The 16423-nt window shown below is 51.9% G+C and overlaps 3 protein-coding genes across 7 annotated transcripts in view; 1 reads left to right on the top strand and 2 right to left on the bottom strand.

Annotated features, from left to right (window-relative positions):
* WDR46 (WD repeat domain 46) overlaps positions 1–7366 on the bottom strand; it is a 10225-nt gene extending 2859 nt beyond the window's left edge. The window contains exons 1-10 of one of the 2 annotated variants that reach the window (XM_017522685.2): positions 6962–7366; positions 6656–6865; positions 6466–6546; positions 6212–6324; positions 6000–6087; positions 5817–5878; positions 5446–5550; positions 5187–5337; positions 4905–5040; positions 4609–4708 (exon numbers count right to left, since the gene is read on the bottom strand). In XM_017522685.2, coding sequence (XP_017378174.1) covers positions 4609–4708; positions 4905–5040; positions 5187–5337; positions 5446–5550; positions 5817–5878; positions 6000–6087; positions 6212–6324; positions 6466–6546; positions 6656–6865; positions 6962–7030 — 1115 coding nt within the window. In that variant the 5' untranslated portion in view covers positions 7031–7366. The remainder of the gene's footprint in view (positions 1–4608; positions 4709–4904; positions 5041–5186; positions 5338–5445; positions 5551–5816; positions 5879–5999; positions 6088–6211; positions 6325–6465; positions 6547–6655; positions 6866–6961) is intronic. The other variant, XM_017522686.2, reaches the window with a different exon arrangement.
* Positions 7367–7372: 6 nt separating this feature from the next.
* PFDN6 (prefoldin subunit 6) lies at positions 7373–8719 on the top strand. 2 transcript variants are annotated; one of them, XM_017522693.2, is made up of 5 exons: positions 7373–7464; positions 7613–7763; positions 8013–8083; positions 8165–8289; positions 8507–8719. In XM_017522693.2, exons 2-5 carry the CDS (start codon positions 7700–7702, stop codon positions 8634–8636), a joined length of 390 nt encoding a protein of 129 aa, XP_017378182.1. In that variant the 5' UTR covers positions 7373–7464; positions 7613–7699; the 3' UTR covers positions 8637–8719. The 2 variants fall into 2 exon arrangements, with proteins under 2 accessions (XP_017378182.1, XP_017378183.1); XM_017522694.2 differs by having other exon boundaries at positions 7373–7472.
* Positions 8720–9372: 653 nt separating this feature from the next.
* RGL2 (ral guanine nucleotide dissociation stimulator like 2) overlaps positions 9373–16423 on the bottom strand; it is a 7770-nt gene continuing 719 nt past the window's right edge. Inside the window, exons 1-18 of one of the 3 annotated variants that reach the window (XM_037736281.1) lie at positions 15527–16123; positions 14964–15401; positions 14782–14865; positions 14351–14529; positions 14175–14225; positions 13788–14085; positions 13269–13520; positions 13080–13183; positions 12888–12972; positions 12740–12808; positions 12451–12525; positions 11751–11783; positions 11512–11633; positions 11322–11417; positions 11130–11241; positions 10715–11020; positions 10143–10257; positions 9373–10027 (exon numbers count right to left, since the gene is read on the bottom strand). In XM_037736281.1, coding sequence (XP_037592209.1) covers positions 9819–10027; positions 10143–10257; positions 10715–11020; positions 11130–11241; positions 11322–11417; positions 11512–11633; positions 11751–11783; positions 12451–12525; positions 12740–12808; positions 12888–12972; positions 13080–13183; positions 13269–13520; positions 13788–14085; positions 14175–14225; positions 14351–14523 — 2100 coding nt within the window. In that variant the 5' untranslated portion in view covers positions 14524–14529; positions 14782–14865; positions 14964–15401; positions 15527–16123 and the 3' untranslated portion in view covers positions 9373–9818. The other 2 variants (XM_017522679.2, XM_017522680.2) reach the window with 2 other exon arrangements.

Here is a 16423-nt window from a genome sequence, read left to right as displayed (position 1 = left end):
TTCTCGTGCTTCACGCTCCCAAGCAGCTGGGATTACAGGCACACACCACCATGGCTCATTTTTGTATTTCCTGTAAAGCCAGGGTTTTGCCATATTGGCCACGCTGGTCTTGAACTCCTGGCCTCAAGTGACCTGCCCACCTCAGCTTCCTAAAGTGCTGGGACTACAGGTGAGGTTGGAGTTCGATGTTCAAGTTGTTCCTTAGAGAGGGAAGCTGAAGGGGCACCAGCCAGGCAGGGGATGTATGTTTGCCAAGAGGCCAAGGACTCTCTTTTTTTGCCTTGGCTGTGAACCCAGGAGAAGGGAACTAAAGAGTTTTTTGTTTTTTGTTCTTTTTTTTTTAGATGGAGTCTCACTCTGTCACCCAGGCTGGAGTGTAGTGGTGCAATCTCAGCTTACTGCAACCTCCGCCTCCCAGGTTCAAGCAATTCTTCTGCCTCAGCCTCCCAAGTAGGTGAGATTACAGATGTTCGCCACGACGCCCAGCTAATTTTTTATTTTTAGTAGAGATGGGGGTTCACCATATTGGCTGGGCTGGTCTCGATCTCCTGACCTCAGGTGATCTGCACACCTTGGCCTCCCAAAGTCCTGGGATTACAGGCATGAGCCACTGCACCCAACTTAAAGAGTTCTTAAGAGCAGAGACTTGAACGGTGATGGAGCCCAAGAGAGACCCAGCTGGATACTTCTGACAAGATAATCAGGGCCCTGACTGCCACAGAGAAAGGCCACCAGTGCAAACCAGGAATTACCAAGCGCTCCTGGGACACAGGGTCACATCCTTTGATAATCTAATGACTCAAGGGTGCATGCTGGCTCCTCTCCCCTCCTTACCCCCATCTGTGGGATTCCCTGGGTAAACACCAGCCCTATGCCAGATGGGAGTCTGGGCCATGCTATTGTACTACCAAACTTGCAAACAGCAGTTCAGCTTTAAGAAGTCAATCCAATCTTAGTGCAAGCTTCCAGAACACCTCTTAAGAAAGATGGTCAGCTTCATCACTGGAGCCCCCATCGCCTGTCTGACAAGCTTCTGTCAGAGGAAGACCAGAGATAAGCAAGGAGGGCTGAAGATCAAGGAAAAGGGCTGTTCAGCATCAAGGTGCTGATTAAACTTCAGGCCTCAGTAAACTAGTGATTAAGCCCTAAGCACAGGAGTGGCTGACCCAGGTAGCCCATGAAGGCCAAGCTACAGCTTTGGCCCAGTGGCCCAGAGAGGGCAGAAACCTTAGAGCAGGCCTCCCCACTCTCCTAGAGCCAGGCTGGTATAGATATGGAGTAAAAAGGGCAAAACTAAATCACTTGTTCACAAAGATACAATTATGGAAGGGCAAGGGCGCGGGGTCCCAGCATCCTGGAGACTTTCTTTTTCTTTTCTTTTCTTTATTTTTTTTTAAGACATGGTTTCACCATGATGGTCAGGCTGGTCTTGAACTCCCGACCTCAGGTGATCCACCCGCCTTGGCCTCCAGAGTGCTTGGATTACAGGCATGAGCCACCACGCCCGGCCAATCCTGGAGACTTTCAATAAGCTGGTGGCCAAGCTGGACATGGTGGCTCATGTCTGTAATCCCAGCACTTTGGGAGGCCAAGGTGGAAGGACCACTTGAGCACAGGAGTTCAAGACTGAGACCAGCCTGGGCTATGTGGTGAAACCCCATCTCTACAAAAAAACAGAAGAATTAGCCGGGTGTGGTATTGTGTGTCTGAGTCAAATTCTGGGTGACAGGACAATTCTGAGAGAATGAGAGCAAGTCAAGAGAAACTTTAGGAGGGGGTGACCTATCCAGGGATGGACACATTGAGTCTGGGATAACAGACAACAACTGCACAGAAACTGGCATCACCAGGGCTGAGCGTGGTGGCTCAAGCCTATAATCCCAGCACTTTGGGAGGCCGAGGTGGGTGGACCGCCTGAGGTCAGGAGTTCTAGACTCAGCCTGGCCAACATGGTGAAACACTCTCTCTACTAAAAATAGAAAAATTAGTTGGGTGCAGTGGCATGCACCTGTAGTCCCAGCTACTTGGGAGGATGAGGCAGGAGAATCGCTTGAGCCTAGGAGGTGGAGGTTGCAATGAGCCAAAATTGTACCACTGCATTCCAGCCTGGACAGAGCAAGACTTCATCTCAAAAAATAAATAAATACATTTTACTGGCCAATCATTTTCAAAAATCATAGCCATAAGTTTTTGTACCTAAAGGGTAACTGGAGCACCACACCAGGGCAGGCTCAACAATTCATCTTTATATCTCTAGAACCTCAGCACAGAGTCCAGCCCACAGCAGATGCCCAGTGAATACCTGACGATGAAAGGAATCAGAGGAAAATACAAATCAGACAGAACAGCTGTGGAAAATGCAGACACTCTCTCAGGAACAGCAGAAATCCAAAGCAGATACCACCTCCACCCCCACATTACCAGCCAGACCTAGAGAGAGCGATCATCTTGAATGACAGTGATGAACACAGTGCTCCCTATTTGCTAGGCACTGTGCCAAACTATATATGCCTTAACTCATCTTAATGTCTACAAGAGCTTTTATGAGGGCTTTAAACCAGGGCTTGGCAAACTACTGCCCATGGGCCAAACCTGGCCCATCATCTAGTTCTGTGTAGCCCACAAGCTACAAATGGTTTTTACATTTTTAAGTGGTTGAAAAAAATCAAAATATTTTGAGACTGTGAAAAGTGTATGAAATTCAAATTCCAATATCCACAAATAAAGTTTTATTGGAACATGGCCAAACTGACTATTTATTTACACTGTAGCTGCTTTTGCTCTACCACACACACAGCCGAGTGGTCATGGCAGAGACTATGGCACCTTGATTTGCACTGCTGCTTTGCATACTACAAGTCACAGTGACACAGTCATAAATGCTTCACAGCATTTTGAGCATCTCATGTCACCTATCATTAGCTATCTGTGTCAAAAGATGTTTTCAAAGATGAAATACATGAAATCTCTACAGATCAGCATGAACATGAATATCTACAATCAAATTTGACCATTTGGAACACTAACTTTGTACATCAATTAGGCAAAATGTTATCCTCAAAAAGAGAAATTCAGTTCTTCCCATTAGTAGCTCTGTATTACAAAAATATCAAATTTGATTATTTTTATTATTTTGAGACAGGGTCTCTCTGTTGCCCATGCTAGAGTTTTTCGTCACCCCAAAAGTGGAAATATGAGTGTCCAGTTCAAAGGTCCATAGACTTTTTCTGTAAAGTGTCGATAGTAAACATTTTATGCTTTGCTGATAAGAGGTAAACATCAAAGGGTACTGTGTAAGAATTTAAATACCAAGAGAAAACAAATTATCACAATTACAATTTTTTTTTTTGTTTTTTTTTGAGACGGAGTTTCACTCTTGTTACCCAGGCTGGAGTGCAATGGCGCGATCTCGGCTCACCGCAACCTCTGCCTCCTGGGTTCAGGCAATTCTCCTGCCTCAGCCTCCTGAGTAGCTGGGATTACAGGCACGTGCCACCATGCCCAGCTAATTTTTTGTATTTTTAGTAGAGACGGGGTTTCACCATGTTGACCAGGACGGTCTCGATCTCTTGACCTCGTGATCCACCCGCCTCGGCCTCCCAAAGTGCTGGGATTACAGGCTTGAGCCACCGCACCCGGCCTACAATTTTTTTTGAGATGGACTCTCACTCTGTTGCGCAGGCTGGAGTGCAGTGGCATGATCACAGCTCACTGTAGCCTTAACTTCCTGGGCTCAAGTGATCCTCCCACCTCAGCCTCCTGTGAGCTGGGACTACAGGCATGCACCACCACACCTGGAAAATTTTTATATCTTTCATAGAGACAGAGTTTTGCCATGTTGCCCAGACCAGTTTCAAACTTCCGGGCTCAAGCAATCTGCCCACCTCAGCCTCCCAAAGTGTTAAGATTATAAGCATGAGCCACTGTGTCCAGCCTCATGTTATATTTAATTTTATGACTTAAAAATTTGTGGGCCGGGCACAGTGGCTCACACCTGTAATCCCAGCACTTTGGAAGGCTGAGGCGGGCAGATCACCTGAGATCAGGAGTTCAAAACCAGCCTGGCCAACATAGTGAAACCCCATCTCTACACACAAAAAAATACAAAAATTAGCCAGACATGATGGCGAGTGCCTGCAACCCCAGCTACTTGGAAGGCTGAGGCAGGAGAATCCCTTGAACCCGGGAGGCAGAGGTTACGGTGAGCTGAGATCGCACCACTGCACTCCAGCCTGGATGTCAGAGTGAGACTCCATCTCAAAAAAAAAAAAAAATTATGATAATTCGGTTCCTCTTGGTATTTAAATACCTACACAGTACCCTTTGATTTTACCTCTTATCAGCAAAGTATAAAATATTTACTATCTGACACTTTACAGAGGAAGTTTGTGGACCTTTGAACTGGACACTCATATTTCCACCTTTGGGGTTAGGAAACTGTGGCACACAGGTTATGCAATATGCCCATGCTTACAAGGCCCATCAGTAGTAACACTGTGATCTAAACCTGGTCATCCTGGCTATAGAGTCTGTGCTCCTAAAGCACCTGCCTTCCACATGTTTCTGCCCACCTGTGACTCCCAGTATCTCATCCCACCAGTGACTTACGTGCCTGTAGAATCCACTGCCACAGCCCGGACCCCACCACGATGACAGAGAATCTTTGCCAGTGGCTCCTTCATAGCTGGACTCCATAAAGACACAGTACCTGGAAGGAAATAAGAACCAAAGTTGCTAATATAAACCTAACCCTGAGGTTATTAAACCTGGGAAAGATGGCAACTCAAGACCAAGAGATAATAAAAAAGGGAAATAAAAGGATAACTTTAAGGTAACTCATGAAGTACAAATATAAAGAAAAGCAAGTCAGAATGGTCAGAGTCAAAACTAAGCCAGGGACTGACCATTGCTGTGTCCGAGATGGATGACGGCATTGTAAGGGTTCTGACTCATAACATCAAGCCGCCCAGCTCGAGCATTCAGAGCTGCCACGATCTTCCCCACTGACACATCCAGGTAGGTTAGAAATCCTGTTTCTGACTGAAAGAGAGAGACAGAGAGACAGAGAGAGAGAGAGGGAATGACCCAGTCCTGATTGCCCTCTGTATTCCTTATCCTGGGGTCCTAAAGGAGAAGTGGTCTTCCCAAGGGCTGCCACCCAGTTCCTGAGCCCCACGGCCACTCACAGCGGTAGCCAGGAGGAAGTGGAAGGGCAGGAACTCAAGCCGTGTTACTCGGTCACAACGGCGGATACAGTGGAGCTCAATGCCCTGATTGTCATAGATGTGGAGCCAGCGGTTCTGAGCAACAGCAAGCAGTGCCTCAGAATGGAGAAACCTGGAGGAGGGAAAGAGTGGTTCAATTGGGAAATGAGGTCACAGGCTATCATTCTATCAGGGATGGACTGTCTCACCCCTACTGACTGCTGACAGTGAGGCCACTGACCGGATGTCCCGCACTGCCTCCATGACGTTGATCTCGCACATAAGCTTCTTTGTTACCCAATCAAGGGCAGCCACATGACCCCGACGCCCTCCAAAAGCCAGGTGTCTGTTGGAGGTGAGGGGCAAGCAGGGTGTTAAGGCAGTGGAGCACCAACTCAGACAACTTGAGGTCTGCCCCATGCCAGCCCTGCCTCTCCCTCTCCAGGTGGGCAGACAGATGTTGCTGTAGGTGCTCACCCTCACACCCAAGCAAATCGCAGGACTCTCACCTCATCAACAACCCAAACATACAGGGGGAACAGCTGAAATGGGCATGGCTGAAGTGGTTAAGGAAACACATCTTAGTTCAAGAGTCACTAGATTCAACCTTACCTCCCAGTTCGAGAGTAGTTTAGTCTGTAGGGTCCAAACTGCCGCAGATTCAAGTCAAAGTGCTGGGAAAGAGTGAAGAAAAAAAAGAATGAGTTCTCTGCAGTAACGCCTTCTTCTAGCCTCCATTCCTCTCTTGTCCTGCACCATCAATCAACCCTTTAGCTGCTTTATCTCCTCGCTCACCTTGGCTGCACTTGCAATGTCCACAGCCTCCACAATGTCAGCCTGGCATATCTTTGCTGTGTCTTCCCCATCCTCCCCTTCCAGAAACCTGAAAGCAAGGGTTAGGATGGCAGTAAAGTTTCCCAATATGAAGCAAGTGTACCAACATAAAAACGAGAAATGAGAGTCCTATAAAGCAGGGAATGAGGGGGGCCAGATTAGGGCTCACTCACCCAGGTTCCTCAGCAAGCAGCAGCTCAGAACGAGCAGCTTTGATACTTGTTTCCTCTTCCTCAGCTTCAGCCACCTCAAGTCGGCTTCGAGTTTTGGCTTTAGACTGTGGTAGCTATAACATTGTTGGTAGGCAAGAGTGGCAGAAAAACCACAGGATAAGTGGGGTCACAGGAGGGCTACCTGGCCCAGCCTCCATCCAAATCACTGACACTCCTGGCCTCCAACACTTCCCAACTCTCCAGCTGGACCTCACCTTTCGGGATTTGTCAATGCGACAGAACTTCTGGACCACCTCCACAGGGACGGGGGCGGGGCCTGGGAATGGGTCCTGGGCCTAGGGGAAGGAAGGACGCAATTAGCAGACAGCCTTAAATTGACCCCAACTCTTTCACTCTCAAAGTACAAAGCGACCTGCCTCGCCACCCATTAGGTCCCACGCTTACCCCGGACAAGCTCCGCTGGGACTCCGGATTCTTCCATTCTCGGGGTTTCTTCTGGACCTGAGGCTTCTTGGAGATCCGAGACTTCTTTAAGATGTGAGTACTTTTTGCTCCCCGGGGACGGAGCTCCCGATTCTTCTTGTTACGAGGAGGCCCTGGAGAGACTCCGGCTGTGGTCGGAACGGTCTCTTCCTCCCAGTATCGCCGCGGTTTCTACGGGCAGATCAGGAGCCCTGATACTCCGCACCTACGCCACGCCCCCCGACTCCGCAGCTAAAAACTTCCTTTCCCACCCAGAGAGGCCTTTACCTTTCTCTTCGTCTGAAGTTTGTCCTTCTTGGGCGGGACACCCCTCCCCGGCTTGGGGGCTGTCTCCATCTCGCCCACCGGAACGGCGTTCCACGTGCAAAACTCCTCTCAGCTGCCCCACAGTCGGCTTGAAAACTCCCGGAAGCCCTCTGTCCTTCATCCAATCAGCAGCGTACCAAATTGAAGCTCTCTTAACGCCATCTTGAGTGAGGGCACGCTGTCTATTTAGAGGGGCAGAACAGCTCTTGGCACCTTGTCGCACTTAAAAAAAAAAAAAAAGGGCAGGTCCGGGACCAGGGACTAAGTAGCGGTGCGATTTCTTTTTCCGGATTAGTTTCCCCGTCTTGCCTAAAAATGTCCGAGTCTAGTCTTTTTAGCAGAACGCCATTCACTAAACATGTCAGAACTACACTTCCCAATAAGGGTCAGAAATAAACTTCCGGCACAGTCTTTTCCCAGCATTCTTTGTTTACTTCCGGGTTTATTACTACTAAAGGGAGAACGTGAGGAGGTTAGGATTTCGGTTGAGGGGCTCCGGGTTTCGTGTTTCGCCCGTCATCTCCTGGGAACAGGGTGGAGTCGCTATCCGGAACGTGGGGAGTTTGCGGTCCCCCTCAGGGCTACCTGTCAAGAGTGCCATCATTTCCGCAGGCCAGATCAGAAAGGGGAGCTCAGGTACCTTCCAGAGAGTAAGATCCAGCGCCCTTCTCTCGCTCCCCTTAAGCTTTCATCCCCGCCATGGCGGAGCTGATTCAAAAGAAGCTGCAAGGAGAAGTGGAGAAATATCAACAGCTACAGAAGGGTAAGGGAGCAGGGTCAGTGTGGCCTCGCCCGATGCACTCACAAGCCAAAACCATACCAAGATAAGGTCTGTTGCCCCATCTGCGTGCCTTCGCGTGCGGAGACTTTCCCTCATCAGTATTCGTCCCTATTCACTGACCCGCTGCCCCCATCCTTGTCTACTTCCTCAGATCCATTTTCTCCTGACTAGGATTGTGGGGATAGGTGGCACATTTGATGTTTCTAATCTTGCCTTTTCTGTCATCCCCAGACTTGAGTAAATCCATGTCGGGGAGGCAGAAACTTGAAGCACAACTAACAGAAAATAATATCGTGAAAGAGGTGAGGGACTGGGATTTGTGTGGCGAGGAGGGGCCTGTACTGGCCATGGTTCTGATTACATATGTCCCGTCCCTTCATCAGGAACTGGCCCTGTTGGATGGGTCCAACGTGGTCTTTAAACTTCTGGGTCCGGTGCTGGTCAAACAGGAGCTGGGAGAGGCTCGGGCCACGGTGGGGAAGAGGCTGGACTATATTACAGCTGAAATGTGAGTCTAACTGAACCAGTGGCGTAGAGGTGTTGAGGAACCATTGCAGAACAGCTCTCCATAGTCGCCCCTAGTCCTCCAGTTCCTCCAAACCCCTTCCAACACCCCTTCTGCGCCTTTACCTAGATCTCAAGAAAGAGATGGAAATCTTTCTTGAGTTTAGCACCCTCCATAGTAAGTCCCACTAATTTCTCCTTTTCTGCTTGTCTCTCCTCAGTAAGCGATACGAATCCCAGCTCCGGGATCTTGAGCGGCAGTCAGAGCAACAGAGAGAGACCCTTGCTCAGCTGCAGCAGGAGTTCCAGCGGGCCCAGGCAGCAAAGGCAGGGGCTCCTGGCAAGGCCTGACCCCATGGTGGGGGAAGGGGAGCGGAGGGAATGAGGCAGCTCTAAGATCTATATTGTAGCTAATAAAATGTAAAAACACCTGCCTCTGTTTCCTGGTCAGGCATATCCCCACAGCCCCTTCCACCTTAACACACACCACCTATATTACTCCCTCAGGTCCAAACTCTTGCACTTGAAATCTCTCTGTGGCACAGTGTTCTTTCTTTCTTGAAAGTGAAATCCCAAATGTCCTCAAACCTTCTTTTAACTCTCCCTCATCTTGGTTGGCATGATTCTTTTAGAGGGGCATTTACAACAGGTCATATTGTGAGGAATGTCAGTTTAATTGAAGAATACATTTCTCTAACATGAGGCCCCTAGATGAAATGTGGTTACCCTCCTTGCCAGCAGTCCTGACATCTCTATTAGTACTTTTCAGCCTCTTTGTTTCTAGAATTTGCTTGAATGTAGCTTAAACTGACTTAAAATCCTAGCATGTAATGCTTTATGGTGTTATAAGTCCTCCCAAGTTTATATGTTGTCCATAAGGTTGTTCTGCCATTTCTTTGTCCTAAAATTGTTTTATACACATTTGCAGCATTGTTCTGAGGAAACTGTTCACCAAGTACCTCGCTTTTTGCTCTGTTTATGGAGATAGAAAACACTGTGCCCCTTCTTGCTCAATGGCATCTACCTTCAGCCAGTTCCCCACCCCACTCATAGCAGCCAGTTGATACACACTGCAAGGACAGGGGAGTAGAATTCAGGTAGTGTTTTGGTTTATTATCTTAGTGTTGTCACAGTGATAGAAACCCCAGAGTGGGAAGAGGAACTCCTGCGAGGACCTACTTTTTGCCATCCCCATCTGCCTGGGGCTCAGAGCCTTGAGGCCTTTGCTTGGCCCTTCACATTAGGATATGGCCAAGAATCAGAAACTGATGCCTTTTTCCAACACTACCTGTGTGCTGTGCTGGTGGAAGATGGGAAGCTATACACAGGTATCCAAGTTGGTTATAAAATTACCAGTTCCCACAGGGCTGGATTTCTCAGCTGTCTGGTAAACCAGTGGCACTTCACTGCCCCAGGGTGGCTGGCCACCTTTCTGAATTTCTGTCTCATTGTGAAACAATAGCCACCATTCAGGATGGCTACCCACATCTGGTATGAACACCATGACTTCTGTAAGCCAGTGAGGCTCCCTCCTCAGAACAGTGCCCGTGCAATCTTCCTCCCTGTGGCCTTGATCCTGGGAAAGGAGCCCCCTCCTCCCTCACTTGGAGGAGTCCCTGAGGCAGATGGGCCACTGGTGCCAGGTATAGCAGTAGAGGACCTTCGCCGCTGCCGCAGGAGGAAATCGTGTGAAGCTCCATCCATGGCATAGAATACGTTAGCCGAGGCTGGGATAGTCAGCTCTGTAGGTTCGGAGGGTGGATATCAAGCACAAACACAGTCGTTCCCCCCCACAGCCGCCCAGGTGTGGAAGCAGTCCACTCTCCTCCTGAGTGCCTTTCCCTCATGGCCTCTGACCTCGTTCCCCTGGTAGCAGTTGTACCAGCTCATACTCTGAAGCCACTGCAGAGTCACGATTGTTTTTCTTAAGGACACGACTGACGACACTTGGAGCCTTGTCCTGGCTTGTCACCTGGCAGGGCAGGAGACCAAAAGAGCAATCAATCAGCCATGATTTCCCATCCTCTACCCTTAGCCACTGGACCCAACCACAAAAGGTTACTGTGTCCAAGGCTTTAAAATGAACAGGGAAACTCAGTATGGTAGCTTCCTGTACCCTATAAGCCAGCCCACATGGTACCCAGTGAAACAGCTGCTTCCCTGTGGGGAAACTGCTGTTGATTCTGACATCTTACTATGACCACCAAAAGTTTAAGGTGCAGCAACTAATGCAAAACAGCCATCAAAATAAAACAAATTTCAGCTTGTATTGAAGACTGGAGTTTAGCAGATAAAAAATATAACTGCCAAAACCAAAGGTCAAAATTAAAACTACATTCAATTCCATTTGGCTGCCGAAACCTCCAACAACATTTATAGTCCAACAAGACACCATCCTTCACCCCAACTCCATCCCAAGGCTCCCTCACCAAAATGCTCTTATAGACACTGCCATCTTCCCCCAGCTCCATCTGGACTCGGATGATTCGGCAATCAGAGGCCCCTGGCCCAGATCCCACTGGCCCAGATCCCCCTCCCCCATATCCAGTCCCCCCCGAGGCCCCTTCTGCACCCCCACTCAGCGGGGAGCCACAGGAGGCTGAGCGGCGGTGACCTCGAGAAGGCCTAGGGGAGGAGGCTGGCGGGGAGAGGTGGCTGGGGTCAGCCGAACTGTGCAGGGATGGACTGCTTTCCAGGGCAGAGTCTAGTGACGAGACAGATGGCCACTTCATGTGCTAGGAACAAACAACATGAGGGGACTGGCATGAAGGCAGGGAGGTTAAAGAAGAAACATTTACAGAGTGAGGGTCAGCGTCAACGTCAGAGGTCAGGAGCAGAGCTCACCTGGGCCAGCCGAGTCAGCAGGGGAGCAGGAGTTGCAGGCACCTCGTCTCCCCCTATACTGGACCGGTCGCAGGACACAAGCGGGGTAGGGACTCCAACAGAGCCCAGAACCCTGCAGTGGCACGAGATTGGGAGGATCAGAAGAGGAGTGGAAGTCCCAAGAAACCACCCCCCAGCCAGTGAATCTCTCACTCTGTCCACTGCGAGATGACCAGCGTTGGCCGAAGCACCCGTGGGGCAGGAGGGTCACTGGAACCAGGTGGCTCCACCTCACAGGACACACGATGGCTGGGTTGGGGGGCAATAGGCAGAGCTCAGAACATGACAGCAATCCCCCACACATGTCCAGAGTCCCGGAGTCCCAACCTCAGCCACCAGTCACCTCTGAGCTTCTGTAAGTGGCCGGAGCCCCTGTAGCCACCGCTGGATATCATGGTCAGGTTGGAGGTTATAGCCACGACATTCATTCTGGAGCCGTCGCAACTCAGAAAGGACTGCAAACTCCTGGGAAGGAGCCCTCAAACTGCAGGAGCCAAAACTCAGGGACCCCTGACTTTTCCCCCTCCCCTTCTTGGGACAGGGATAAGGAAGTCCAGCATCCAGCCCAGGCACTCCGCTCACCTTCCTCCGCTTGTCAAAATTGATGTATCCATTCTGCAAGGAAAATGGGGATGGGGTGAAATTCTAACCCTACCTTCCAGACCACAGAGAGAATATATCCCCTCTCTTAAACACACAGCCACATTCAATCACAACCACTTCCCTCCAGCCTCTGACTCTTCCTTCCCTTCCCTCCCCCTCAATCTATCATGCCCTAAGCACTCCACTCGACCCTTTAAATTGAGTATCTCAGGGAGACAACAAATCTGCTTTGCAGATGAGAAGACTGGATAGGATCCCATTGGATAGGATTCCTTATCCAGAGAGGATGAGGAACTTGCCCAAGGTCTCCGTGTTTGTTTACTTGACAAACTCCAGCAATAGAGCAGGAGCCCATCGCAAAACCTAGACGTGCTTACGTTTCAGGCGTGTTCTGAGCATTTGACAAACACAAATTCATTTAACCCCCATAATAACAGATTGATGTAGATGCTATTTCTAGTTTCCCATTTACAGATCACCGAGGCAACTTGGCACAGTAACAGATCTGGCTTTGACTCCAGAGTCCCACACTCAGCTATTGATAGCCCTTTGCAAGGGGGGGTCTGTGTGACCTTGCAACCCACTTGTTACATCTTCGCAGTGACACACACACTGGCACGCACACACAGCTGTCTGGTAAACCAGTGGCACTTTGCAGTGACACACACACACCACTGACCTCCAGCTCATCCTTGGAGGCTGCATCCAGCATCACAAGGTCCTTCAGGAAGGTACCAAGGTATGGGACCACACCCTGAGGTAAAGGGTCAGGATCAGACATGCCTACCATTGATGTGAGGGCCCTCCATCCCTCCACACTTGCCCTCTCCACTGCCTCAGAAAACAGATTTCATTCTCCTCATCCCTCTGTGTCTCCCTTTCCCATCCTTCAGGCTGCTCCCCCCAAACACGCTCCTCACTCCTTCACAATCACCACCCCCAAGCCCACCAGCCCACTAGTCACTCACCCCACCCCGAGAGCCAGACCTCGGGGCCTTCTTGGAGTGTGGCTCCAGAGGAGACTGCAGCTTCACCTCCTGGTGGTGACAAAATAAAGAGACATGGGGAGCAGTAGGGAGCAGGGAGAGGTGGGAATCCCAGAAACTAGGCTCTCACCTGCACGAGCAGCTCCCGGCTCTGGGAATAATTATCCTTCTCAGAGAAAATCTGACAGAGGCTGGAAAAGACTCGGAGGCTGTCCCTGGGGAAGGAAGAAGAATGGCCCTAAGGACAGGCCTGACTCTGTCACCCCCTCTTCCCCGCCCTCTGAGGAACCCCCACCCCAGTCCAGTGCCTCGGTCTCCCCACCTGGTTGCTTCCCCCCAGGCTGCCCGAAGCCTGTGGATGGGGCTGGACTGCAGGGCGGACACCACAGCATACACTGAAGAGAAGTTTCGGAGCAGCCGGCACTCCTGTTGGGGTCAAAGAGGAGAGCTAAGGCTATGGGAGCCCTCTCCATGCCACCTTGGCCAACCATAGGGCAATCCTATCTCTCACCTCTGCCACACGGATCCACTTCTCCAGGAGCCGGGCCCTCTGTGGGGGACGGAGTGGCCGTATGGTCACCTCCCCAGGCCCCTCTCCGGTGGCGGTGGCCCCCAGGACAGAACTAACCACTGCCCCTGCCACCTTGTTGAACTGTGTGATAGTAGCTCGGACAGATGGGCAGAGGTGAGAATGTCCTGGCCGGTCTCTGTGACCCCACAGGCCTCCCAGGCACTGAGAGGGGATCAAATTGAGAAACAGCTCCTGCAGGGTAGAAGTCAGAGGTTAAAATTCATAGTCAAGTGAGGTCAGCCTTCCAATATCAGGGATCTGAGGATCTCAGGTGGCCAAGGAACTAGAGGGGCATAGGGTTTGAAGGGTAACATCCAAAGGGAAAAGGGGAAAGTCAAAATGGAAGGTGAAACAGGTTAGGAGGTGGATCAGGAAGGGGTGGAAGCAAGGAAAGGATCTGGAGTCAGGAGAGGTTAGTAGGGGGTCAGGGGTTACAGGGGTCAGAGGTCAGGGTCTCACCGCATCTAGCAGGGTCAGCTGTTCGGCCAAGTGGTCAGCGAGGAACACCAGGACATCCGTGGGGTCAGCAGGGGGATCGCCGGGGAGGGCCAGGGACTTAGGAAGGTCGGGGGCCTGGGGGTCCACCCGGGACCGGAGGTTGCGGATGAGGTCAGCGCTGCCCCCCCCAACACCCTTCCCTGCTGCATACCCTGTCTGAAGTAAGAAGCTCTCAAGGCGGTCAAGCTGACCCTTGGCCTCAGAGCCAAAATCCTCAGGGTGAGAGGCCAGCCAAGTTGACAGTACAGAGATGGCTACCCTGGGAGAAGGGGAATCAGCCAAAGGTGAGAGGTAAAGCTGCAGCCTGGAGAGAGGGAACTGTGAGGTTAAGAGGCAGAGGTCACTCACTCTGTTGTCCTCTCTAGTTCATCGGCAGGATGAGATTCAAGGGCTTCCAGCCTGAGGGGTAGAAGAGAATTTATCTGTCTATTTTTCCCAGTGGCCTTGCCTATTTTAGTGGGATGTTGGAGCTTTAGGAAATCGAGACAGATACTCCACGACCCTGGGTCCCTTATGACTCTGACCTGTCAGCCATAAGCCCTAGCAGGGCAGGCGTGGAGGTGAAGGCCCGGTGGGTGGCCAGGAAGGCTGACGTGAAGGTCACGTCAGTCCCTGATGTCCGGCTATCCAGTAGGTATCTGACCAGGGCCTCCAGAGTGCCAGCTCGGAGCCGTCGGGAAGAACGCGGGGGAGGCATAGGGACCTGGAAGACACAGAGAGATGATCACCAACCCTTTCTCCCACTCCCCTAGATTTCTGAGGACAATCCCAGACCTAGAAGATGTTCCAGACTTATTTTGCTGATATTCAGAGAGGGCAAAAATCTTGGCCTATGTCACACAGCAGAGTCCAGAACTCCAGAACTCCAACCTAGCACTCTGGCCAGAAAGTCAGCCAGAGGAAGGGAAAGTGGGAGTGAAGGGTCAGAGATGAGAAGCTAAAGTCATGATCTCACCAAGGGATCAACAGGCCGATATTGGCGGCTTGTGACGGTAAACACGGCACCATCCTCCTCCTCATCCCAGACTGACACAGGGGCCTGGAGGAGCAAGGAAGGGGAAGTCAGACAGTTCCACACCACCCCCCACTGCCCTCAGCCCTCACCACAGGCCCTGCTCCTCCCTCTGTACCCCTCACCTGTGGTGGCAGGGGATAGTACCAGCGAGTGCGAGGAAGGGTGGGGGGGGCTGGTGACCCCAGGTCTCCCCCACTGGGGCCCAGACAGCCCCACCCCAGCCGCCTCAGGGCTTGGTGGAGTCGAAGGGGCTGCAGTGGAGGGGTGGATGGAGTACAGGAATCCTGATCCTGGAGACCCCCAAAGCCCCTTCCCCCCAGAGCTGAACCCACAAAAGACAGAGAAGCAGAATACAAAGGGCAGGAGAGGGAAGCCAGAGGCAGCAACCTGGAGTAGCTGAAACCTCAGTCCAGGCACTGCCGCATGCCCCGCCCCTCCCCACCAAGGACTAGACCAGCCCAGAGAATTAGTCCTTCTCAGGCCCCCTTTCACCCTGGTCCCTCGGGTAGCGCCTCCACTATCTCAGCCCTAAGGGACCCTCGAAGGTAGCAGCTCCAATCCTAGTACAGGAAGGAAAAGGGGAAGTGGGATGATGGGGGGGGGGTAGACTCAGAGAATCACGTGGCTCCAGCCCCTCCCCCGACCGATCCCGAAAAACCAGCCCTGCCAGTCACCCTGCCCTCACCTAGTATCTGGACCTAGGAGTTTAGGGCCTCGGGGCCCCAAATCCAAATTGTGGCCCCTCCTGAGGCCCTAAATCCTGCTCCTGGCCACCACCATTAATCCCTAATGAAAACGGGTGACCATTCTGTTCTGGAACTGGCGACTTCCCGGCGTGGGGGCGGTGGGTAAATGGAGGAAGGAGGGGTCATGAAATCTGAGGGTTCCCTCCCCAATCCCAGAGTCAGAGGAGCTGGTTACTGTGGAAACAAACCCCTCCCCGCCAAACAAAAACAAGGAGGGAGACAGGGACCAAGACACAACTGCTCAGAGAGGCCGGCACACTCAGGCAGAGGCAGAGAGGGGCAGAGACCCGAAGGAACAGCCAGCCAGAAGTTCCAGGCAGGAACAGGGCAGGTTCCTGCAGGCAGGTCCCTTCGGGCAGGTCCTGAGTCACACTGACAGAGAACCACAGAGATGCCAGGACTCCCCGCAGCAGGGAAACGGACCGACACCCAGGGAGGCGCGAGAATAACTGAGGCTAGGAGGATGAGATGTAGGGACCCAGAGACAAGAGAAAGGTGGAGACTTCAGAAATGCATACGCCCCCTACCTCCCACCACCTGCGTCTCACCTCTTCTTCTTCTTCCTCCTCCTCTTCCTCCTGCCCCCCGCCCACGACCCGGCCACCCGGGCCCCCACCCTCTTCGGGGTCCCGGCTTCGGAAGCTGCTCAGTACGACTCCCCCGGGGGGGCTCGTGTCCAAAAGCAGCCGCAGGGGCCGCGGGAGCATGGCCGAGTGAAGGAATCAGCGGGGTCGGGCCATGGGGGCGCCTGGGGAGAGACGGGGTGGGGTGGGGGTGGAGAGTCAGGCGGGCGCGGGGGAGCGGGGCAGGGAAGGGACGGGGGTGGGTGTCAAGAA

The sequence above is a fragment of the Cebus imitator genome, unplaced genomic scaffold (genome assembly GCF_001604975.1).
Source record: "Cebus imitator isolate Cc_AM_T3 unplaced genomic scaffold, Cebus_imitator-1.0 Scaffold24, whole genome shotgun sequence".
NCBI lineage: Eukaryota > Metazoa > Chordata > Mammalia > Primates > Cebidae > Cebus > Cebus imitator.
The sequence above is the reverse complement of the archived record's forward strand: the minus strand, read 5'-3'. Positions and strand labels throughout refer to the sequence as shown.